At 38.4% G+C, this 26,979-nt stretch overlaps 2 protein-coding genes across 12 annotated transcripts in view; one reads left to right on the forward strand and one right to left on the reverse strand.

Annotated features, from left to right (window-relative positions):
* The window catches only part of adgrb3 (adhesion G protein-coupled receptor B3), a 110,780-nt gene extending 109,718 nt beyond the window's left edge, over positions 1-1,062 (forward strand). For all 11 annotated transcript variants that reach the window (XM_069144856.1, XM_069144859.1, XM_069144855.1 and 8 more), the window contains one exon: positions 9-1,062. In XM_069144856.1, coding sequence (XP_069000957.1) covers positions 9-197 — 189 coding nt within the window. In that variant the 3' untranslated portion in view covers positions 198-1,062. The remainder of the gene's footprint in view (positions 1-8) is intronic.
* A 7,900-nt stretch (positions 1,063-8,962) lies between these two features.
* lmbrd1 (LMBR1 domain containing 1) overlaps positions 8,963-26,979 on the reverse strand; it is a 58,361-nt gene continuing 40,344 nt past the window's right edge. Inside the window, exons 12-16 of the mRNA XM_069144863.1 lie at positions 26,053-26,157; positions 25,821-25,970; positions 23,866-23,941; positions 10,743-10,834; positions 8,963-10,305 (exon numbers count right to left, since the gene is read on the reverse strand). Of these exons, the coding sequence (XP_069000964.1) occupies positions 10,195-10,305; positions 10,743-10,834; positions 23,866-23,941; positions 25,821-25,970; positions 26,053-26,157 (534 nt within the window). The 3' untranslated portion in view covers positions 8,963-10,194. The remainder of the gene's footprint in view (positions 10,306-10,742; positions 10,835-23,865; positions 23,942-25,820; positions 25,971-26,052; positions 26,158-26,979) is intronic.

The raw sequence follows: 26,979 nt of genomic DNA on the forward strand, positions 1-26,979 counted from the left end.
GTTCACAGGACAAGGCAATGCCAATAAAGAACCCATGGGAGAGCTACAATCCAGCCTGTGAGTACCAGAACTACGCCACTATGAATGTACTAGAATCTGACACCAAGGACTCACTGGAGATGACGCCTGCAGAGTGGGAAAAGTGTGTCAACTTACCCTTAGATGTCCAGGAAGGAGACTTCCAAACAGAAGTCTAGAAGGTGACGGAGGAGAAAATGCAAACTAGAAAAAGGAGGAGAAAGGGATGTATTTTGCACTGAATAAAGCAACAGACTTTTCTAACAGCCTTGGCATACATATCTGGATAATACGAGTGTGGCAGGGACATTATGTGCCAATACAATATAAGGACTGGTGAGAGAGAAAAAAGAAAAAAGAAAAAAAAAAAAAAAAAGGGATAAAAACATCAGTGTTACTTTTTGTATTCTCACTAGTGTACTTAGTGTGGGGCAGCCTGGTGTACAATATTTACCATCATGTGTTTCAAATTATCTGTTGAGGAATTGGCTTAAAAAAGGTAATCTCTCTAGATGAAACCTCACAAAGCAAATGACATGCCATGTCGTCCCAGCTTCATCGGGTCTAGTTTTGATTTCATAAAAACTGGACCCGGGAGCACAATGTATATATTTATGCAGGTTTTTAAAAAGTTTATAACAGTCTGTTTGGCCATTACTACACTTTTTACTTTATAATATAAAACATGGGAGGCAAAGAGGATTTTTCTGTCATATTAAAATGAATGTTTGTCAAGCTACATTCTTCATTGCTTTAAATGCAATAAAGATAATACTCACTTTTATATAAATAATATATTTCACAACTTTAATACTGCAGAATCTGCTTGAAGGATCCCAGCAAGCTCTCTCATCTGCAGCTCTGTATAAAATATTTAAAAACAAAAATGTTGTATGGTGTAAATAAACTTTTGTCTACATATGTTTTACTTGTGCCAATTTATTTTAATGAGAAAAAAAAAATGCCAACCTGATCAAAAGTTATAGCGAAAAATGTTAACATTTGAAAAGGAATGTAAATAAAAGAGGAAATATGTTCGTACTGCTTCAGAGGTTGTGTCAAGTTTATGTCGTTTGTGAAATGCATCACTCACCTCGCTTGATGAAGGGAACATTTGTATGTATGGAAATTACAGTTCAGCTTGACTTCGTAGATAACTCACGACTTATGTTCCCCATTACTGTAAAAGGCTTTTGGTAAATATTCAGTCTTACTGTTTAAAAAATGTCCAGTGCCTCACATACGTCAGCTCTGGCAGTCAATTCAAACCTTCCGTTTGACTGCAGTTGGTTTGTGCCGTAAAGTTTCCAGCTTTATCTCACAAATCTAACCCCCATTTCTGAATTTGGATGGGACACATTTGAACTCTTAATAGGTCTGTGTGCCTCCAGAAGCTTCCCCTGATAAGATCAGTCCTCTCACACAGTCAGGTCCAGACAGGAGGAGGAGGCTGTGAGGGCTTAGGGAACATCTGGTTTGTGCTGTCTGGTGCTCTGTGCTGTATGGCTGCCTGGCACTCTGGCAATGAGAGCATCAGTATGTGCCCGACAGCCCAACCCATCTGGGAAGCAGAAGAGGAAGAGGTGGAAGAAGGAAGAGGAGGAAGAAGAAGAAGAGGAGGAGGAGGAGGAGGAGGTGTGAGACTTAGATCTTCACCAATACTGAAGAACAAGGACACGAGGGGAAAGCAGACATCAAGCACAGGCCGAGTCAGTTGGGCTCTGACGTCGCCACGGCATAAAATAAATGTAGAGCTCCGTCTAGACGTTAATGACTGAATTTACAGTGCATTTCAATTTAGACCAGCAGACATAATTAGGTTAATTATATACAGCACTGCTGCCTGTTGCATCCTCTGAGAGCTTCCCCCCCCCTCCCCCTATTAATGAGCCATCGTCCAATAGAGTGCCTTTTAAACACACTCATCTCCTCACAGCCTCAGCTTCTATGTCTGGTGCTGAAAGCTGTGGTTTTCATGCAAAGTCCTATATACATATAAAGTGCCTCGCTTATGGGTCTCAAGATTGAGAGTTCATCTTGACACATTTTTTGCAGCTGGAGTTTATTAGCCACTGTAAAAGGACACATTTTATTTTACAGATTTATTTGGAAACTATTGGTATTCCAAAATAAATACCTTTTACCATTTTAAATGATAAATTAATGTTACTTTTTGTGTTTCAAAGGACCTGTCGTGTTTCAAGAACAGTTCAAATTCCACACTTTAAGATCTAAAAAGGAAAGCACACAACATACGCTATTGAATGCCGTTATTGGTCCTGCAAATGTTATTTTTTTATACCCCAAAATTGTAAGCATTTAATCAATAAATACATCACTTTCTGCCTTTTATTTCCACATAATGAAAACCATTTAGAAAGAGATTAAAGTTGCAGTGCCTCCAGCGATCATTTATGCACTTAAAAGATCTAAAGGTGTTCAGGATCAAAGCTCTTCATCACCTCTGCTGGATGAAATGATGTCACTGTCCTCAAAGAGCAGGTCTGAAGCTACTTTGATGATGACAATAATAGTTTCCTTCAACGATATGGCATTAGGAGAAGCACACTCTCACCTTTGCTTTAATAAACTTGTTTTAATCGGCAGGCACTATATGGTAAATGGCTCTCCAGACCAGATCATATTCTGTCTGTGCTACACTTCCTGTGAGCCATTAATTAGTTACACCATTAAACTGCAAAAAGAAAAAACGGATTCAAACATCCTTTAATAAAGAATTACTTCACTCTCTGGGAAGTCTTGCTTTAGTGTAGATAAGTCTCTCTGTACCTCAGTTAATGAAAGTAATATAAGTAACATTATGATGATGACTTTTAATAATTTAATATTCCACACCCAGAATTTCCTTTAATAAAAGCCCTGCTGAATATTTCGATTTTTTTTTTTTTTTTAACACAGGTCCTGGATTTATTGCTGCGAATGCCCAATGTGTCATGTCAAAGCTGTGTTATTTAGTTGCGTGTAAATGGTGCTGGGACGTGTTGACAAGCCTGTTGGACAAGTCTTCATTCGGTAGTGACTGTCAGATCCCACAGGGCCGCAAGAGCAGAGAGGTTAACCTGCTTTGGGGTTACAAACACTGAATCAACATAATTACATTGATCCTGCGTCACTCTCCTCCCTGGAGGCCTGACTGAGGGGTAAGGCAAACTGCTCGTCTATTAAGGGTCTGTCAGAGCTAAAGCCCAGAGGACAAACTTGGGGCCACCCACACAAAAAAAACACACAAAAAAAAATCACAGAAAGCATGCCAGTAAAAGTTGTAAAGGACATAATGAAAGTAGGAAAATGACCCCCCCGCCCCCTTCGCTGTTTCAAAATTGTAGGTTAAGTAAGTTTTGTTTGTAAGTATCTTACTTCACCATGTACCAGTACAGTCATGTGAAGAAATAAGTACAGCCTGTGGACATTTTTTGATTTCTTTTTTTTTTTTTTTTTTCTTTTTTTTTTTACATATTTGGACAAACAAACATTTGACTCTCTTTGAAAAAGTGAACACAGGTAAAGGTGTAATTCTTGAACGACACAAGGAAAATTAGCTTTTTCAATCATTGATTGAACAAAATGATGACTTGAACACCCCTTGAAGTACATTTGGCATCAGAAGCAGGTATTTTAGCACAGATAACCTCTTTTGCATAATTGTCCAAGCTCTGACATTGAATTGCAGAAATTTTAGACCACTCTTCAATGCAACATGTCTTTTAGTTAGGAGGGTTGGGTTGTTGTTTTTTTTGCATGTACTGCCTGTTTCAAGGTTTCACAGTTGAATCAATGATTTCAAGATGTCCAATCCATGAGGCAGTGAAGCAACTCCAAGCTTTAATATTTCTTCCACCATACTTTGGAGTTCGTATAAGATTCTTCTCCTGAAAAGCTGTTTTTGTGGCTGCGCTAAACAACTCTACCCGTGATTCTTCTGTCCCGCCATTATTTCAAAAGGCCTGTGGCCTCATTTATAAAACGTTGCGTGGGGTCCATACTAAAAGTGCACCTGCACCCAAAAGCAGAAAACCTGCTTTTATAGTTATGTTCCTTTTATAAATCACAATCCACGTGGAAATATGCGCCCGTAGATCAGCCTCCTATCCCGTCTTCAACACGCCCACACTCAACCATAAATGGTCAATGGGAAGCGTATTATAAAGTTTGATGCATATCAAATTAGCCATGTGGGTCAGTGGTTCTTTGGTGAATCGTGTAAACAACGGAGAGGAAAACCCGGAAATGGATTTCTTCCGACACAGAACTCGAGGCGTTCGTGGACGAGGCGGAGGATATGAAGCACATATTTGTTGGTCACAGCTTAGGGGTCAAAAACAAAAGAAGATGCAGCGAGCGGTCACGTGTTGCTGCTGCAGTGATTGAAGTTCCACCGCGGATGTCTCCATGACGCTGCGCTCTGTGCGCCTGAGAGCGCAGCGGACACACTTTTACACACAACAACTGCATTAAACTATACGTGCACAATGTGAGAAATGACATTTTAAACCGACGCTCTGTTCCGCAGTTCTTTAACCTGATGCTGTTTGATTGATTTTTTTTTTTTCTTTTTCCAAAGGATAATGATTAGTTTGCAACGTAAATGTGGTGAAAATGAACGTGTTGGCGTGACAGCGCTTATGATATAATGAGCAGAATTAAATGTGAGATTTACATTTGCTTCTATCGTTTACGGTTCAAAGTTGCTTATGGAATAATTATAAGTCACCAGCAAAAATGAGCCTGCTGGTTAGATTGTTAATGATAAAGTGGACCCAAAAAAAAACAAAACAAAAAAATCCAAATAATACGTGATATGAAAGGAAATTACATGCGAGAGGCTTCACTATGAGGCCCCAGGTCTTTGCCTATATGTTCATTGGCAAAATACATTTTTTTCTGTTAGATCAATCCCTTGACTGTAGGTGCGTGCTCTTTGACACCAACAGATGGAAGAGTACCTGCAAATCCTGTGATGAAAAGAAGTCTCCAAACTTCCTTTTTTTCATCAAACACCCTCCTCTTGGGCTGAATTTCCTGGGGTGGCCAGTCCTGGACAAATTGCCAGTTGTTTGAAACCTACACCAGTTTAAGATGATTTTCCTTAAAGTTGAATGATTGATTTAAAATAATTTGGAGAGTTTGTTTAAATTCCTCGCCAGAATCACAGGCATTCAACAACCTTTCTTCTGTAGGCCTTGGAGAGCTCTTTAGATCTTGCCAAAGAGGTTTCGATCTTTGGCATCTCATCTGTGTGATTTGAAGGTGTGATAAATGTAGGGGTGTACTAACTTTGATTAAAATTACTACAAAATGTGAATTTAATGTGTCATTAGTTTGTGCATGTCATTTTTCTTATAGGCACAGTTTCAAAGAGCATTGCATTTTGCAGATATCTCGGCGAAGAAGTCAACAATCTCTATTACTTTTGCCACATTTGCAGTGTAAATCTGCTCATGTCCAGATTTCTGTCCTGTTTTTTTGTTTTTTTATCTTTTATTTTGATACAAAATGTAACATGTGACTGTACTTTGGAGTATGGTTGTAATAGAAATGAAGAATACGTCTTGAAAGGAACTGGAAGACTCTCCAGCAGGTACTTGCCATGCACACTGTGTAATGCATTATGGTCTCATACTCTGCAGAGCAGTGAGACAGATGGTGGACACAGAGGCCCCTGACAACGGCTAAAGTGTTCTGTAATTCCTCTTGGTATCTACAGTCCTCCACACAATCATATCTGCCCTGTTTGAAACCTCCCTCAGAAAAAAAGACACATCTTTTGTCAGACGGCCGAACAGTGGCCAGTTTATTTTGGTTAGGTTTATTTTTTGTTTGTTTCCCACATTTTAATATTCAATAATTGCACATGTAATGGGGAAAATCATTACAAACCGGAAAACGATGAGACCATAAATTTCCTCCATATTTGAATTTAATCGAAGTCTGAAACCCCACTGCTTTCTTGGCAACTTTTGTGGATTCTTTTTTTTTGTTGTTTAAAATGATTTCTAAAATCTCCTCTGCTTAAATCATGAGATGCAAATTTAAGACATGTGAACACTTGGCCTAGACAACCAAATAAAGATTACAACCTTGACCTGTTCACAAGAATTTTAATATTTGAGCTAACAAAATTTACATAAATGTTTTAATTGTAATGTATTTATGATATTATACAAACTAGAAAAAAACAAAATGAAATGCATTTCTTATGTGTGGCCCTCAGGCAGATCTACAGTAATACTGCAGCTGCCTGCAAAAACGGTTTTATTTCCTGAATAGCTTCCGTCATTTATTCATTAAAATGTGTTCCCGGCTTCCAAACAAACTTGCAATAGGAGCCTAAAAAGCGGTGCAGGGAGGAAAGAAAAGATGAGACATGACGGTCTTTTGAATATGAGGGATAACAAGAAAAGTTGCACTCTGAACAGCAAAAATCTTCTGATCTGACGTGTTGATCACACAATCCTCTCTGCCTGAGTCGTAGGGCTCATGTTTTTTTTTTTGGCTCAAGGCTTATTTGGTTTATTAGTAAATGTGGGGGTGGCATATCACATAATATCTTAACTCAAAGCAGGCTTGCACTGTAGTTATGACAAGGTATGCATACATCAAGCTCTAATTGGACATGCACACAAAATTTCATGCAAATCCATCCAAAGCAGGCACTGAGCAGTAATCCGAGGACGCATGCATTCAACTGTCGAGTCTCATTTCATACGTGTCTTTATTATTCAGCAATATTTAATTTTTTTTTTTTTTTTACATTAAAATGTCAAAACCTGAGCTCTGGACAGGAGAATATATTTCGTCGTTCCCAGAATTACTGATTCGGATTATGTGCTTCACGGCTCTTCCACAGATTTGGTGGAGTTGGTGTAGAGTTGAACAGCATACCGTTTTATTGCCTTACAGCAATGACACAAGCTACACCGCGAGGAACTTTTGGATGAAAAAAAATGAAATTAAAATAGACCTTATAAAAAATAACAAATTAAGTAGGAAAACAAAAAGTAATCTCGCTCCTGCTGCGTTCCTCTACAAATGCTTCTTTACGTTAACCCGCCCGTTGTCCTCGGGTCAAAATGACCCGCAGCTGTGTTCAACCAAGATCCACTTTATTTTCACATTTTTTGGGGGGGATCATTGGTGATTAAGGAGGCTGTGATGGTTTCTTTAAAGAATGATGACCAATGATCCCAAAAAATATTAAAAAAAAATATAGAAATAAAATAGAACTTGGTTGAACACAGCTGCGGGTCATTTTGACCGGAGGACAACGGGAGGGGTTGAAGGAGCTTGAGATCCAAAGAGTTCAGTTAATTGTCCTTGTGTGCTCCACACGACTACTTTTACGCGGGTGGAGTTAAAAGCGTGTACGAGTGCTCCCCTTACCCGGTGTCCAGATGAAGGAATCAGGCTGCTCAGACGTCCTCTGTAGACGGACCCCACAGTAAGGCGCGCCGCTTCCGTTGCCCGGACTCCATCGTGAAGTTCTCCAGATTCTACGTGTTGGTGAAGAACGATCTGTTATATTATGTTGTCTTTCCGTTTCCAACAATAGACTTCAGGAACAACTCTCCTCATTTGGAATTACTCATAACGTCCAACCGATTTATCACGAGATGAATGACCATATATTACAGCAACACCAGATATTTGAGCAAAAAAATAAATAAAAGGAATGACAAAGTAATGAATTACCAAAAACATCCCAACATTAGCACTGATAAATGATCGACTTTGTCTTTAGTCCCATATTTGAACTGTAACATCTCCATGTTGCACCCTTTTTATATATTTTTTTTTTATCTCATTCCACCTTTACCTGAAGCTCCCCTTAAATTTGCACTGCTAATGCTGTCAACAAAAGCAGCTCAGTCAGCGCAGCATTACTAATGCTTCAACACACTATCAGCTGTTACACTAATCACAGCGAGGAGTTAGTTAGCTTCACAATAAACATGAACTACACATCAGCATTTGCAATCAGTATTGGCTATCTATTACCAATAGGTCATCTTTAAAACGTCGACATATCACACAATAGGCACCGAAGTACATTAAAAAAAACATCCGACCAGTTTCATCGTCTCTTTGTAGAAAGTATCTGACTTCCAGAAGCAGTAGCTTCAACCCATCAGACTCAAACACTCACAACTGGACAGAAACTGTCAACCTCACGTTCACAGCTGGATTGAAGCTGATCAAAAAAAACAACTGCTTATTAATGTCAATATGTGGAAATAGTCCCGTTTCACGATTATTCTGTGGTGTTCATGGTTTCATACCGAGAATTGTTTGGTCTGTTCGCACAACACTTCTCCAGGAAGAAAACTTCAGACCGGATGTAACACTTCCGCTTTAGATGCGCTGGCGGTGTACTGCGCCCCCTTGTGGTAACAGCACGCAGCTACACTTCTGACCGAAATGGAGCATAGTCATTCAATAAAGAATAATAAGGTACTGAAATGTAACGGGGAAAATTAAAGGCCATTTGAAATTGGGTCTTCATCACAAAGTTTACATTAGAGACATATATTTCTCACCAAAAAAAAAAAAAAAAAAGGGGTAATAGACACCACGTAGTATGTTTTACAGACAGAAGCATGGAGAAGGATTTGGGAGGGGGGCATGTGATAACAAGGGTTGTCCTGGTGGTGTTACAAATGGTCAATGACATGAACAATTTTCACTCCGACTGTCATATTGTGTTGGAAGGAACTGTACTGGCTTGAAAACAGGTCTGACTCAAACACTGGGCTGAAGTGAAGACCTGACCCACTCATGGTGGCTTCTCTTCCACACAACTGTGAAACAAACGTTAGCATGGTAAATATCAGCCACAGTTATTGTTCGAAAGCACCTCAGTTTGTAGCAGGCAGGCATCAAATCTGCACTGGAAACTGGTTGTAAAAAAAAAGCGGCATTGAAAATATTGAGTGTTTAAAACGGTTTTTATTTCATTAAATACAGGTATCATTCAATATTGACAACTTCCACAACAGCAATCGTTTCAACCAATCACAGCTGAAAACAGCATGTGGTGCAGTTTTTGTTATTATCATCATCATCATCATCTAAATGCATTTCCTGCTGCTGCCTCCACTGATTTTCAATGAATGTAACCATAAGAACAGCTCAAAGCGAAAACATGAGATTCAGGCAGCTTTCTGAGAGTGATTTAGGTTAGAATATACGGCGGTGTGCCCATCATGGTACTGTACATTCATGAGGCACAAACATTTGGTCTCCAAATTAAATCATTAGTTTGTATTCATTTTGACACGAACAGCTGAAAAACAAAATGACATAAAGCTGAAAGGAGCCATGAAGAGTTCAATGTCGCAAGTGTGCTGTTGATAAACATTTGAGCCCTCTCAAGTAAAAGTACTCTTTTAGTATAAATAAAATCACATCCATATCTTATTTAATTTTTCTTCTAGACAAGTGAAAACTATGAATAACCTTGAAAACACAACAAATGCAACTGGTCCTTTACATTTCACATATAGTGCAGGTATAAGTTCAGTAACATTTCATATAAATGCCTGGGACTGCAAATAACTAAATGTAGAGGAAATCCACTAGCACTATATTTAACCTCAGACAGAAACAAGCAAAATTAAATTTGAAAGTGTGACTGATGTCAACACTAAGGAATAGTTATTTTCATACCAACAAGCTCTTGGTTTAAGTAAACTCTAGATTCTCTCATCAAAGAACCATTTAAAGGGTCTAGAAAGTGCTCATGGAGAATGTAAAAAGTAAGTTAATGTCTAAGCTCAGTGTCTAAATAAAACTTGGACATAAAGTTTTGGAACAGCATTATGACTCTATCTCTGCGTGTCCCCTGAAAAATGACCAATTTGTGTCAGTTTCAAAGTGTTGAGAAGTGAATTCTCAAGGAAGAATCGAGTTGGAGGACACTCCCCGAATCCCAAAGTCGTCAATAATATCGACTGACAAAGACACAGTCTGAGCGGTCTCATTAAGGGGAGGGACACGTCAACTCAAAACAAGGCTGGAAACCGTGAGACACTGCTGCAGTAATTAAGGAACTCCTTAAAACCAATTTAAAACCGAGTCATTTATTAGTGAATGAAATTGTACTTTCTAGTCCCTTTGAGGTATGGTTACAATATCTACAAATCCGTCAAAGGGGATTTTTCAGTGCACGTATTCATCATCACTTAGGTCTGAGTCATCAGCCTCAACCTCGCCTTCAATCACAGACTTCTTCCCTCTGCAGCAGGACACCACCAGACCAATGAGGAACGCCTAGAAATAATAAGCACAGCACACATTAGGAAATATTTCATAAAGGACCATTTGATCGATTGAATGCAGCAGCGGGAGCACCGAGGGGAGAGGCTATTAAATATTTTTGCTGAGGAGATAAGCAGTATGTGCAGTCTTAGAAAATAATTTTCCAGTAGCCTTTTTTTTTTTTTGTAGAAATTAAATGATGTATTCTTCTCTCCCCACTCCTTCCTACAGAAATCCCTCTTGAAATGGTTTTGAACTAAATTAAATGTTTTATAGTTGCTGCTGCTGTAAATGTTTTATTGTTTGAAGAACAACTAAAAGCCCTGCGTTTTGATTAAACCCACCAAAAAAAAGAGCAAAATGTAACCAGTCTGAGATCTTTTTCTCCAAATTCTTACAAAAGAACTTTCTCACTCTACTTGATTTTATTTGCATCCTTGGACACTTACCCCAATAAAGGCCCAGTTACCAAAGTAGTAGATGGTGCTGAAGAACCAGAACTTGTGGAGGAAAAGATAGGATCTTGTCACCGTGCATTGATCTGAAAGGGACAAAGAAAACATTCTTCTTAAATATACAAAAAAAAAACAATAAATGTCAAATTACTTAAACATGAAAAAAAAAAAATACATCAAGACAATGTCAGCATTTCTTTTATTTTGGATCCAACAAGGTATTTTTCACCAGGTATTAGTTCAGCCGGGAAGGTTGAATTTTTACTTTTCATTGTGACACCTGTCATGTCTTGAAGTGACAGGCCTCAGATTAATATTTCATTAATCGGGGACCAAGTGGGACAGCAGTCTGTTCTGACTCCCTTGGTGTTTTTCAGATGAAGGGTTTCTGCATGACACAGATAACTTCTCAGTGGTCTGGATTATTTTTCAAAGAAGAAGAAAAAAACAACAACTAGAGTGCAGTGAAATGTATTCACAGAGCCAGACCATTTTCCGCAGGTCTGTGCCAGCACTGGAGAATGAGCTGGCTTCATTTGTATACCTTTCTGCAAAAGGGCATGTTTGCATTTCTTTAAAGCAATCACAATCATCTTGGGCGTCGCTAAGGACACGATGCAGCGACGGTGCACTTGCAAAAACAGTGTCGAGGGAGAAACCTGTTTTTGTGGAGCAATTGCATGAAGGGAGGCGACCGAGGCAATGAAATGCCTCAACGCCCAAGACTAAAAAGAAGCAAGTAGGCCTGACTTGATCAATTTCTTCGTCAAAACCTGCCGTTTTTAGCAAGTACATTGCAACTCTGAGGTTGTTTTTGTTGTTTCTCATTGAAATTGGGATTTTAAAAACGGTAACAGAGATAGCAGAAGATGGCAGGTTTGCACCTACATCCGGCGAGTCTGACGAAGCAAAACGTGACACATCTATTGCTACATGATGTTTGTAATTGCACAAGTGTAGCACTTGTTATACATCTGTGTTATAAAGGGGTCTGCATTCACCTAAGAGCCAAAAACAGGTTGCTATTGTTACATGGAGCAGTGCCTCGGGCAGTTGTTTTATTGTAACGGAAAAAGACAACCAGTTCTGTGAAAAGAGTAAAAGTTGTGTCACTGTCAATGTGAATATGACTGAAGCAATGAATAAAACTGGAGTGATGTAACATTTAATGGAGCCTTGCATCAAAGATATCTAGTATCACACATTGGAAAGGTAAAAGGCATGGGCACACACAAGACACCAAAAAATTGTGAAAACAGTGAACCATAGATTATGTGTTATGCATGTTGCCCCAATTCTGTGATGAAGTGAGGTGAGGTGAGTTCAAACACACGTGCAACCCTCTCAAGCTCTCCGGATTGAGTCGGAAAGATCAGATATCAAATAAAATTCGTGACATATATGTACTGTGCAAGAATAAATTGGTCACAGTCCTCCAGAACATTCAGCAAGATCCTGTCGATATACAGTACTGTGCAAAAGTCACACTTCAGATTGGTCCCATACTCCCAGCCAGTCATACAACATTATTTTCAGTAATAACATGAACAAGGATTTCTGAATCATAGCCCTGATGTTTTCACAATGTTGTCAGCCTTGGATAACGTAAAGAGACAGAGGACACACAGAAAGCTTTTCCAAGATACTTCGAACAAAGAACCTGCCAAGTACCTTGAAACATTATGTGCAAGTGTTTCTCAGAATGGGAGCTGTTTTAAAGGCGAAGTGTGCCCACACAAAAACATTTTTTTGTTTACCGTTTATTATACATTCTATGAAGTTTACTGATAATGAACTGGAATTATCCATAAGAGGTTGCGTGTGTCCACCAAACAGTTAAGTTGCAGTTTACGTCCATGTCGATCCAGGCTAATATGATATATGTAGTGAAGAATTTGAAGGAGTCCTTGTATGTGTTCACATGCCTAGCCAATAAAGTTGACTGAAAGTAGACAATGCTTAAAATATAAATGTTGCTGCAACAAAGCTATGATAGCTACAGAATACCTCTACAATCAACACAGTTTCAATTTAGACATCCAAGACTTGTGCCACCAATTCAGTGTTCAACCGACTGTGAAATATGGCAACAATTTCCTCTTCTGTTCCCGAGTTATGGTGTTGAATAATGGCCAGTAAAGTGAACTTTCACCTTTTGGATATAAAATGTCATCACTTTATAATCTCATCCTATAAATTTTTTTTTTAATTTTTTTTTTTTTATCAATTTTGGCATAATTTGTGTATATGAAATCTTGAATTATAGCCACAAACGACTTTCGTGAGGTCACAGTGACCTTTGAATTTTGACCAACAAATTACCATCAGTTCGTCCTCGAGTCCAACTGAACATTTGTGCCAAATTTGAAGAAATTCCTTCGAGGTGTTCCCGGGATATCGCGTTCTTGAGAATTGAACAGATGGACGGACGAACAATTTGAAAATGTAAAACCTCCGGCCACTGTTGTCGCCGATGAAGAGGCATAAAAAGAAAAAGAGAAAAAAACATGACATGACAGAGGGCAAGATGATTAACGACCAGTATTTAAAGTTGCGTCAAAGTCAGCGCAGAACATTAATGTCTTGGCCTGGATTTAAAGCAAGCCTGAGTGTACATAAATTATTTAAATTCTAAATTGAAAGGAGTAAAAAGTTAAATGTTATACAATCTACTTAATGAACCAATTTGAACTTGACACTTCTAATGTAACTGTTTTCCGACGAGCACCTTTCATACCAGCCTTGGTAAAGGTAAGGTAAGTATAGCTCAACTCTGCAGAGTTTTCTCAAAGGACATTTGGTTGCTGTGACTGAAGGCAGCTCAATCATTATTGACTGAGCACCGTGATCATGAATATAAAACATGTTAAATTCAAAAACCTGAGGAAAGAAACTCACTTACTGCTTATAAAATCCAATTTCTTTCTTTGTGAGTGCAGCAGCTCTGGGCTTTATGCTGGTGACATCACCTTTGAGCTTCAGCTCTCCAGTTTTGAAAGAACTGATACTGCTATTGATCTGACTGGCATAGACAGAAGGAATAATATAAGAATTCTTAAGCTGAGTCATTCTCCTTTATGTGCATGAATGGGTATTGGCAGGCATGGGAAAAGCTGAAGACGTCAGATGTGGAAAGTGCCAATGATATGCGTGCAGTGTCTGGGTCTCTCCTCAGTACTCACATTGTTTTTGTGTGAAAACAAGAGAAAGAAAGGGGAGGGGAAAAAAAGAAAAGTGCTTTCCTTCAGATCACATTTATTAAGCAGCTTAGCCATGCATACCGAAGCAATAAGAAAGACGAATATGTAAATACACCCCTAATAAGACTTGTATGTTTAAACGGAGCAAGGCAGGAGAGGAAGTCCACAAAGCTCAAGTGAAGACAAAATGCGCTGTCTGGCTATGTTAGAGAGCCATCTGGAGCATTAACGCTCGCCCTGCTGAGCTGCTCCTATCACACTGTTTCTTACACAGCTCCTCACACCGACTCGAACCCTATGAGCAGCACAATCAGACTTATACGAAGCTACATGACATCAAGGTGCACAGCAATAACTCAGTGTGGTTTAGAATTTATTCATTAAAGCCGACACTTTGAAAAGCTTTCCCCCTCCTGAGCGCTGAATTTTAAAAGAAGGAATATCCAAGTCTGAGCCGTTTCATCTATAATAAAGATGCGATAGAGCAGACCCACGGGAGTTCTCTGAGTGTAACAACAATCAGCTTTTTACAACACCAGGATCAACAGATAATAGAAGAAGCAAGTCTTTCTTCATCTCTGTGACCCCACTCTTTTTTTCCTCCACTACCCCAGCCATCTGTAGCTCTCCAGCTGCTTACCTGCATCACAGAGCTCAGACTGGGACCTCCAGATGGTTCTCAACAGTGGTCTGCCTAAATATATTATCATGTACACCACTGACCAGCTTCACCTTGAAATCATTACCGTTCTCCGATAAGAGTGTGGGGCAGTGTGCGAGTGCAGGTAATTTCACCTTGACTCATGATACCCGGGTGAGTGCTGCCCCGTGTAGCATGATGCATTATGCATAACTTTCATCTCTACATTCAAACACAAACATAAGACCCTGCACACACACATACACACATTGTGTTCCTTTGAAAGCCCCTCTATCAGCATGCGCTCGTGTACTAACACTGTGTGCTTTTACTTGCTTTCCATCTAAAAAAGTAGTGCAGCACTTTCATTCCAGTGTCCTTTGAGGATGCTGATGTTCCTTCAACAGAACTATTTTCAAATCTCTGGCTTCTCACATTAGTGTTGCCCTTGGATGTTCACCAAAAGCATCTTTTTGCAGTATAAAATCAATTTGAGCATTGCTCAAGATCTCTAGACTCGCACACAAAAGACAGCATACATAGAGGTAACCTAATCTAACTTTTCCTAAAACCACTCATCAAACCGACAGGAAGCCAGAAGAGAAAATTGCACCTGTTTACAATGTGGTTCTTGTTTTCTATCACTGTTGGTTCTATAACATATAAACAGTACTCACCGATGTAATGTTTTACTGTAAACACAGCACTGACATATTATCCTCTGATAAAGTTGTTAAGCTGAACATGTAAGCAATAAATAATCGCATATTAACGCATTTAGCGGACACAAAGCAACATCAGCTGATTGTTACTCATCGGATTGAATATTCATCCCCCTTTTAACTGTTTTTTTGTTCTCCTCCAACTCCTGAGAGAATTAGTTGGCTGTTAAAGGCTCTACTGTTATCAACAGATGGTGCCTATGTTTATCTACTAAGCAGATAGTGTACAGTAGGTTTACTTAAAAATATTGATTAGACAGCTGTGTCATACATCTGTCCACTAGAGGACACCATGCCAGTGTCACGTATTACTTCGCCTACAGTAGGTGTGAAATCGACGGCGTATTCGGTTTAGGCACCAAAAACCATGTAGTTAGGTTTAGGAACAGATCATGGTTTGGGTCAAAATAAGTTTCTTTATGCAAGTAATGTTCCGTACGTCATGTAGGTTACTTAACATAAGTTACATAAGGTAAATACGTTACTTTTTGTACCTGACTTACGTTACCTTAAAGAAATTATTGCTGACTTTTGCTTTCTATCCCAACACCGGTTTCCCGGGTAAAAGATCCCGTCTTTGTTCTATCCAACCACTCATCCCATCCTCTCTACTCTGACTTTATCACTCTTTGTACTGTGTCACATTACCTCTTTCTTTGATCCTGCTTTTACATGCGTGTACTTTAGGCGAGGCAAAACATGACACCGACGCGGTATCCTCTAATGGACTGACGGGTGTATGACACACTTTGGCGTGATCCTGGGCCGCTTTCAGCATAATATCAAGCAAACAGATATTCTTTAAAAAAGCAACTTCCAATAAAAGGTGATGGGCAGTCTGTGGATTACAAGATGGACATTTTTCTTTCAGGAGAATACCTTTTGATTGGCACCTTCCATTTTAATGCAAATTGATTATGATCCCCTTGATGCAAAGAAAATTACTATTAATTTGTGTTGGGGTTGAGGGAGTCTCCCGTTGAAAATTGCTTGGGCACCTGACATCTCAGAAGTAACTCGTAAAATTGCGACCATCTTTCCCCTGAAGCTCTTTAAAACAATGCTGTGGAAACTGGCAAGTTGCTAGGAAACAGACAGCAGTCTATCGTGTGAAAACACTCCTATGTGTTAGAAGTTTCATCTCTGCGATTCAATATAGAAATAATATGATATGCCTTCCAAAATAAAAACTGGACACCAGATTGGGGTTGAAATTCAGCTTGAACTGCTATAATTTTGTCTTTGATAGGGTTGACCTTATTGGTGAAAATGGACAAGAAAATGATCTGGAGCAATGACCCGAAGGGCGTTCATTGGTAAATTGAGCAACTGGGTCAAAAGCAAAACCTGGGGTTGGATTTTTTTTGATATGAAGTGTGAAATAAACTTTCCCTGCTGCACAAAGGTGTTTTTTTTTATACGTTTTTGAGCTGCAATTCTACGAGAAGAGTTATTGCTTTTGACATATCTGGGTTTTCTTTACTTTATGTACGCACAATACACAGGGTTAGTCAGATAATCTAATACAGATTTAACTCCACAGAAACATTTGGTTGTGTAAAGAAACTGAGTCAGAAGTGCAGGACAGGAAGTCATTAAAATGATCAGTTTAACTGTCAAGGGAACAAACGTAACCAATAATGAAGGGGTTACTGAATTGATCATAAAGGTGTTAACATTGACGGCAATAAACAAGAGTCAGGGACAGTTAATTACAGACTGTAGATGAGATTAGAGATGGACAGATACATCTTCAGACAGAGGTCTATCTAAATAGGTCTGATGGATTATCGACATGATAACGATCCCTAACAACGAACAGACTGTCAATAAGAAAAACATTAAAAATGTAGATCATCACATGAGGATAGTACACAAAAAACAACAACAAAACCTAACACCGTTATTGACGGGGGCAGATGCTAGGTGTAGCCCCCCCGCCCTATCAGAAGAAGCAGCATCGTCATTGTAGCGAGAATAATTTAACAGAGCAACCTCCTCTCATGCTGAAGCCAGAATGTACTAAATCAAACTTGGACAATTTTAGTGCTGCAAGAGTTCAAGTTTGTGTCAGTGGCCTGAGAGATACTATGAATATAAAATTAAATGGACTAAAAGGAAGAAAAAAGCTGCATCACTATTGCACCAGATTTACAACAATGCACAACAGAAGAAAGAAAAACACTCGTATTTACCTGAAACACCTTTATACTTTGTGCTAAACGAGTTTCTGAAGAGAACTTTAGGGTTCAGGTTGTCTGGAGCCACGACAGCTAATTCCTGAGGCTTCATTTCCATTATGCTGAGTAAATGAGTAATGACATGGTAATGACCTTAAAGTAGATAATGGAGAGCTTGGCACTGAGCACCTGCTCACCAAGATGTTAGTGTCATTACCCCACTGTGACCCATAGGCCAATCAGTCACCAGCTTGACTTCTACCCTCTTTTGCCTCAGCTGTCTTTTGATCCAGTGTCATACTCGGGGTTATTACAAAGTGATGCCCTTCCTGAGCCTGTCTGGGCGATGATGCAATTTTCAACCAAAGAGTATTGCCATTCTTACCGTTAACATCCACCGAGAGGAGCTGGATATATCAATCCATATCCATGTTTGTGGCCGTGCTGTTTGTTTTTTTTCTTCCTAGGTACAACGGCATGAATAACACTGTTTAAAGTGTTGTAAAGAAAAAGATTTTATTATAGTGTGGTACTAATGTCTTTTAGACCTATTATATTGAAGAGCACATTTAGACTAGAAAATAAAGTGCATATAAGGTAAGAATAGTACATCATGAAGTTGTTTTAAGTGATACCCAACCGAGCGCTGATGCTTCTCCACAGGGAGCACTTTGCAGCCAGCGTATGGGAAATGGCCTGGCTCTTACGTGATCTACCAGCTGATTTAAAGACATTTCTAATGTTTTGTTGAATTGGGAGATTCTGAAGTTAGCAAAACTGTTTAACTGAATAATTGTTGTGTGGTGGATAGTGACTTTTACTGGTATAAAGACAAGTTGAATAGTCACCTTATATTTCAGATAATACACTACAATCGATCACAATAATACAGTACTAATGTAAGTCTTGAAGTGTCATGAAGCAACACAAACCTTTAGCTAACAGACAAACAATGTAACAGGTCAATAATGGAAAACTATAGTCATGTATTTTTGTCTTCCTCTCCCTGTGTCTTTTGATGACCGAGTTGTGTTTTGGATGTCTTCCTGTTGCCTGGCTATTGAGCAGCGGTGTGGTCATGCTATGGTGGTGCCTCATAAAAAATTTAAGCCAGCTAAACTTGCTTGTAAAATACAATATGGAGGTCAAACCAAAATATGTGTCATGGCAATCAGATTGCCTGTATAGTATTTTAATAGGCTCACCGTCATACAGGATTACATAATAAAAACTACGAAACAGCTAAAAGGTAACAAGACTGGTCTAATGCATTCAAACGGGATCCGATGTGACAGAGCGTCAGTGTTTCTGTGGCTTTCTGTAGCGACAATGAAGTCTTTTGGAAACTGTCTGTCTTGACCGCAGCTGTTTGTCTCTGCCCCCGCTGCCGCCGCCTGCTCTCGTCTCCTTTGCAGAAGAGATGCACTTCCTCTCGAACACGACTATCGTATCAATTACAGCATGAGAGCTGATGGGTCGGGAGCGTCTCCTCTCTGACAAGGAGCTCTTCCTTCCTGCGGCTAAACAAACCATTAGCTTCTTCACTACAGTGGCAGCTGATTGTCGACTTCTCCGTTTGTTGCATTCTCACGTTTTTTAACATCATTTTACATTGTGTTTTATTACTTATGTATTTTTTCAAATACTTACAATCAAAAAATTGACTTTGGTACTGTAAACAAGAGTAAATGTTGTTTATTGCGTCTACCTCTGCATATCGTACACATTGAGATGTAGTGTTGTATTATATTTTATTTATGAAAAACCAAATTTGCCGTTTTTGTCTTTAATACGGAATCTATTTTATCTTAAGATCATTTTTGTTTATTGTGACACTCGAATAAAAAAAACCGGTTGTTTGTTTGTTTAATTCGTTACAATGTTGTTTAGTTTAATATTATTCTATTTTCATTTGGATGTAATGTGCATTTTTTTTTTTAAATTACATTTAATATTTTTTACTACCTTTTTATTCTATCATTTTTATTGCTTTGCCCTGTATATGCTGCTGTAGAGGGGGAAAAAAAAATTCCCTTTGCGATTAATAAAGTATCTATCTATCTATCTAAATTGAGCAGACAACTGGATGCACTGGTTTTTTGACTGCTCAGCGTGTAGACACTGGATCCTTCCAACATCTCTGATCAACCTTTTCACAGCTGCAGCCAACACTGCATATCTAATAGCGATGGGATAATCTGTCCTTATGAATAAACCTGCTTTATGTAAATCAAGACAGAGAGTTGGATTTTTTTTCTTTCACCATACAAATAAAATCTTAAACCTGTTACTTGTACACTGTATCAGTTGATGAGTGTCTGATTGTATTCTCGCTCGGTCACATGTGTTGTCTCTGCTTGACACTTCCTCCTCCTCGTGGTAGGTGGTGTAACGGCTGTTGTGAAAGCAGGAGCCATTTCAAATAAGGCCAAAACAGGATCTGTTTCTCTGAGCTGGTCAAAAGAGGAAGCAAAACTCCTGCTGGCCAAGTCACTCTGGCACCTTAAGCATACCAGCTGAGGAGCTCCAAAACGTCTGGTGCATTAACAAATCCCACAATTAACAATACTTGGACACAAACTGATGTGACCATTTGACTTCAGACACACATATATCTATAACTTCTCTGATAGTTAGATACAATGAAGATTTTACTCCACAGAAAACAATATTAAAAGTGTTGCAGAATCATATCCGAATCTGTTCGGGTTGATTGCGATAGTTATGGGAAAGGCAACAAATTATAAAAAAGAAAAATTAAACAAAGAAAAGCCAATTAATTACCACAATACTGCCTTAATAGTCATGTAAACAGAATTATTGCTGGAGGAATGTACATTTATGGAATTACTATATATTGGCATTACTGCCATTAGGAATATAACAAGATTAATTGAAAGCAACCCTATGAAACACAATCAATGTGATAAAGACAACCAAAATAATAAATAATGTTTACAATATTTCATTTCATATTTTATTTGAAACTGTGGTAACTGGTTGTTATCTTTTAATATAAAATTGGTCCTCTATATACATTATGTGGAAAAATATTGTGATAAAGGTTTGTATATCCAAAGTTACATGACTTCATTTAAAAAAAAAAGAAACTTCATCTGTCTTTTGGTGCATATTATTTATTTAATTTACAAATTATAGTATTTTTAAGTCGTTTAGTGTGTCCAATATCTGTAATATGCACTACCTAAAACACTTTTCCACACCATTTGCTCATATGAGAAGCAGCTATTGACCCTTTTCAGTTAGATATTTCAAATACCACTGCTTTAATGTTTGATAAGATGAAGTAATTTAATTGATCATGACTGTTAATTTATTCTGCCCAATCAGTTTTTAAATATGCTTCATCCTAGCTTCAAAGCTCTGGCCACAAAAATAGCAACGACTACTGTACCTACTGCCCTTTATACAAGGCGGCACTGATTCAAACAGGCACACCTCTGTTTCAAATGTCAAACACATCAGTCTATCAGCACCTCCATCCTGTCCATATAACCCCGATACAGACACCAACAATGAACTAAAGCCACTGCTGAAAGGCCAACAGAATGTGGTTACGACTTCTGGTTGTTTCTTGATTGAGTTTGTTCACCTCACCCTATTTAGACGAGAAAAGAGTCCATCAATTCGCAGGTGTCACGTCACCACAGGGACTTCAGTGGATTTAGTTTCAGTAACAATAGCACTCAAAAACAAGAGGTACATTTCTCAGCTCTTCCTTTCAAGAGAAAAATCACACAAACTATATTTTGTTGTCCTGTATATAAACAATGAAAAATCCACAAATTTGGGATCCTATAAGGCTTTTTTCTGTATAGGCAACATCCCAGATAGATGGACAGATATAAATAAATAATGTCTTGACTAATTAGGTATTAGCAAGTGTTCAGTGAAGTGTAGGTTTTTTTCTGTACTGAGGAGAGTAATATGTTACGAGGAAAAAAAAAACATTTGACACTATCTGTTCAAATTCAGCAATATCTTGTATACATCTACATTTATATCTGACAGTATGTCGACCTCTTGCTATACTATAACTGCAACAAATATGACAACAAGCAGCGACTTCCTTTTTGATAAATCTCGTGGTAATTTACAATCCGATGTATTGGTTATTCAAGCCACATGGGTCATTCAATATAAATTCCTCAAAGCCTGTCCGTTAAAATGTGTAAAATGGATGTAAACGCATGGGTAAGAAGGTAAATGAAGGCATCTCCATATCAGATTATTGTAAACAAATAATATATTGCCTTTAATCTCTGCAGTTACTCTCCTGCCTCTACTTTATCTTCCTATTTTCTGCCTGCCTCGACCTGTCTCTGCATTTCCAATGCTGTTAGATAAAGTTAATAATTTTGAGGAAAACCAAGTCAATAATGGCTATCTCTAACATCTTGGCTGGATTCAGGCATACACCTTATCCCAAACTTTCCTGCAACAGGTCCAGATTCACATGCTTCTCTTGATCTATGGATGCTACGAATAATATCACTATCAATACAGCGGGATAAATATATAAAGAAACAAACAACAAACTGGATGGAAAAACACAAGTGCCATTTTTAAGAGGATTTTGTCTTGTAATTTTTTTCAGCTTCTTATAGAAAGCACAACATACTCTACTAGGAAGTGTAAATGCAATTTAATACTATTTAAAAGTTTTATATAAGGTATAAGATGAGTCTGTTTTTTTTCTTATATTTTCGTATTTAATAGATCTGACAAAGCCTGGCTCCGCCTGCCATTGTACAAAGCTTTAGGTTTTGCAGTGATGATAGTCTGGAAACCGTGTCCACATGAAGGTTTTATCAGCTACTCTGAAGGACGACCAATCAGCGACCTGTGGGGGCAACTGACTGCGATGAAGTAGAAGTCAAGCTTTTGTTTTTAAATGTAGTTCCAATAACGGCAGCTAGATGAAGCGCGATAATCAGCGCCAGCAAATATTGAGGAATTGAAGCCTTAAAAAAAAAAGACTGCATTGAACATTTTTACCAACATGGCTTTGCACTCTGCTCACATTGGGGGAGTCTGTTGTTTACAGCTCGCACACAACATACATCATATGGTGGTCAGTGCTGATGGGTTAAAGACTCCAACAGTTTCAAAATTACCCCGAAAGCTATGCACATTACACAGTAAATTAGTGTCTGGTAATACCGGGCTAGATCTGACCATATCCTTGAGATTAAAATGAATTTGATGCACAATAGACCAAAAAAACAAAAAACAAAGACACTAAAAAACAAAAAGAAACTCAACAAAAATACAAATTACCTATTAGACCTACAGAGTTCCTGCATAGAACAACCTAAACTATACTACAATCATTTACAAGATAGATGTATGGAAAGATAAGACAGTATTATGACATATGCTTGAATCTAAGAATTAACCACTCTCACTAAACTGTTTTTAGATTAACTTATCTTTTTCTTTTCTTTTTTATTATGTACTCGACATTTAAACTCATCAACATTCATTAGTTACTCTAATTGCATTGCAATTCAGTGTCTTTGGGGAAAGCATTTATGCCGCAACATGGATTCATTTGAGTGAAAAAATAATGATCCAGTGCACTAATAGACCTCTGGTAACAAAAACAAACATACACAAGAGTCCAAACACTCATAGACCTGTTATTACAGATGGCTTCACCATGTCTAAAAGTCAGCCTGAGGTACAAGTGGTTGCAGTGGGGATAATACAGCAGATATGTGAGGTATGATGAAGGATCAAGCATTTGTATGATCTTGGTTATATTATTTAATTGTATGCCTGCTTATGTTGAGTCTTTTGTATGATGTAATCATTCATAGATAGATACTTGACAGATAGCACGGATGTACGAAAGGATTGACAGACAAACAGAGTTTCCAACTAGCTCTATAGATCGTCTCTTATATCATAAATACATGTTATGATACAGTTTACATGGCTTTGTACCCTAAAAACAGTATCCCCTCCTCCACCACAATAGACTGACTTGAGCATTAGCCAAATGAATACATTTTCAAGATAAAGCTCACTGGTATAACATACATTCACACATTGCTGTTTTCGTGGCTAATGTGCTGTAATAAGTGTTGGCATGGGGACAACAAGAGACCACGTACTGCATTAGTAAATGTTTGTCCGTGGTATTATTCGCTCTAATGAATAATGAATGCTAATACAGATTACTGAACAGTGTTCCACATTAGATGGTCGGGTTACACACTTGCCTTCTTTTCTTTTAGGATAGACTCAACTCGTACAGAATAAATGTTTGATGCGGTGTTGTAAGATCTTCCAACATCTCACTGTTGGACCAGTGCTACCTTACTGTGCTGGCAGAGATGACAAACTTACCCTCGGGCGCGTCTGCATCACATATCCTAGTGGTGCCAAAAGTAGCATTCCCCGATGTAGGATCTGGTGAGGGCATCTGATCAAAAAACACAAGAGTCGTGTAAGTGTTCAGCAGAGCAACAATAGAAACTACTTAGGCTGCATAAGAAGATGGAACATAGTCATAATCTATAAAACTATAATATTATAGTCTTTATCTCAAACTATTCAGTATATTTATTTTAAATTCTGAAAAGTAATCTCAATATGTTTTGGCAACAAAAGGATGCTAGTACGTCTATCAAATAGAATAAATAAACATAATTCTGATCGTAACAGGGTAATACCTAAATATGTTTTTAATTTAGTTATATAGCTACAGGTAGGTAGAATGTAATTTACAATCATTTAAAAGCTTGTGTTCACTTAGAAGAATGTAAAAAAAAAAGTTTAAGGTCCTGCACTCCAATGCAGTTACATAAATTAAACCTCATGACACGTGATCTGTCCAATATATAAAACGCAAAGCAGTATCCCAGTCAGAAGAAGAAGGTTGTTTGGATTTCATCTGATAAAACCAAAAACAAAGAATGTGGTCGAGGCCTGATTTATTTTCGTAACTGGATGCTCAATTCCAGCAGAAACGTCTACGTCGTATTCCTGCTGCTATACGGCCACCAGAGCTGATTGCAGCCATTCAAGTTGTGATTCCACCAGATGAGCCCCAGCGTATTTCAGAGCTGTCCCGGATGTGAATGTCTTCCGCTCCCTTAAAAAAACATGTCTAGTCTACTTTTGACGAAGAAGAGGTGTCAAGCAGTACAGAGCAGATCAGCATAAAGAATCAAGTCAATTTCCAAAATATAACTATATTAAGTAGGGAAAGACATGTGTTTTCCTTCTGCTAATAGGCACGTATGTGAACTAACAACTACAACTCAGCCATCTCTATTAACTTTGGCTACAGCACAAAGTAGGAAATAACAACAATCAACACAAAATAGACCAACAAAATAACCCATTTAACTATGTAACCTACTTGCCCCACAAAAAAAAAAAAAAAAAAAAAAAAAAAACTCAAAATTTGAGGAAAAATGACAAAATCGGGCCGAGAATATGGTTCATTTCTAAAACAATCCCACCAGTGGAGTCTAAAACGTGATGTGACAGACCCGCGCCCAACGGGATCCACCATAGCTAATCCTCTGCACCCTCTAAGCTTGTCATTTCTCCTTAGAAGTCCCACCCACTTTTTTTTATTGTTTTTTTTTTTTTTTTAAGTCATCCAATCACATCTGTCACATCATTTGATTTAAATCCCACTTGTATCAGAGGTAAATGTGACAATTCATGATATTGATTTTAGGTGATATCGCCCTGCCCTAAATACCCATTATATCTAGGCTACACTGTAAATACTCGGCTGGTACGAATGGCACAGAGAGAAAAAGTAATCAAATACTGGAGGTGAAAAGGCAGCAGATAGGAATAAGCCATGTTTAACCTGTGAGTCATATGGAGCTGGTTTTAAAAGGGTTCTTTTCTCTCATTTAACAGGAGGATGTTCCAGCAAAACAATACCATGGTTCATTTAAATGATGTTGTTTAAAAGACTTTTTCAGACAGAGCGTAAACACAAGGGTGCATCTAAACCACATGCACACACCCACACATAGAGAGAGAGCAGCGCTACAGCAGATCACACGAAGGGTAGACTGTCAAACAACAGATCCACACACAGCGGAAGCCACATAGTCTAATACGGATAGACAGAATTCAAAACGAACAAGAGTCTAAAAGCTCCGCTTCCAGCCCGTAGAGACCATGCTGCTGCCTACACCGAGCTGGACCAAAGTGGTTTGAACCCACTGACTAACCGACGCTGCCATCGTTAGAAACCCATCCTTAAATCCAGCTCTCGTCAAGGAAACTGAAAACTTGGAAGCGCATGGAAATGTGCATGACTTTTTCCTCACCTGTACGAGATATTTCTGGCTGCCATACATGACATATTGTGGGGCCAGGCTGTAGATCATGTAGCTGGTGTGCAGGACAATCAAGAGAAGGATCATACAGAGGAAGAGGAGAGCCTGGGGACGAGTTCTTTTGGGTCTTATTTTGTACAGCTGAAAAAGAAGAACATTGTGCAGTTAAATGCATAAATTGCAGGGATTTTTAAAGTAACAAAGATATAAGGGCTACACTTACCCTTATCCAGAAGAACCAGATGCCCATGTGGCGAATACCGGCCATGGATGTGAGAACAAAGTACATGGTGATGACTGTGATCAGGATATAATCCAGAGGAAACACCTGTGATAGCAGGGACAGAGGTCAGCCACATCCCTTATGCACACGTCACATATAAAGTCATTATTACTTTCAGATCTAAATATTGAAGCAGACCGCCTTTCAAGGATACTTAAGAGTTGCTAATGAGCGACTGCTATCGAGAAAAAAAACGGTGTTATCAATACCACTTGGACAAACCCAGGTCATTTAAAGCACATCTGAGCTGGTCAGTGTGCAGTGCATCCAGACATCATGAAAACGGCAGAAATCCAACATGCTCTGTAACCTGAAATGTTCTGATTTAATCTAAAGGCTAATCTCAACGTATTTGGTTTCCCATTTTTGGTGTGGTGCATTTCATTTCTTAAATACTATGGTCATATTTCTACACGACTAAGACATTTAATCAATGTCATTATCTGTGAAGCAATTCTTTAATGGTCTGAGCTGTCAATCATTTTTTCTCTAAAATCTGCTGTAGAATACCAAATTCAACAGAGGATGTTGTTCTCTGTGTCCACGACTTGCAGTAGTGACCGAAAGGAAAGGAGCAATGAAAGTTATTTATTCTATGAATCTCAACAGTTCTTATCTTACAACATTACTAAATAATGATTTAGTCACCAAAAAAACATTTCAAATACTGTATATATATATATATTAATGCTTAGGTTTCCAGAATCCTCAGGTCTTGTTACATAAAAACGAAAATATAAATGCTTATGAGCATTACTCATAACTTGAAGATTGCCACATTAAAATATGAAGATTATACCAAGATTCTAATTACATTTGCATGTTTCCATTAGATAGATAGCTAGATAGATAGCTACAGTTGAAACC

Source organism: Embiotoca jacksoni, unplaced genomic scaffold, assembly GCF_022577435.1.
Source record: "Embiotoca jacksoni isolate LCO1_2020_lvr unplaced genomic scaffold, fEmbJac1.0.p SCAF_12, whole genome shotgun sequence".
Taxonomy (NCBI): Eukaryota; Metazoa; Chordata; class Actinopteri; family Embiotocidae; genus Embiotoca; species Embiotoca jacksoni.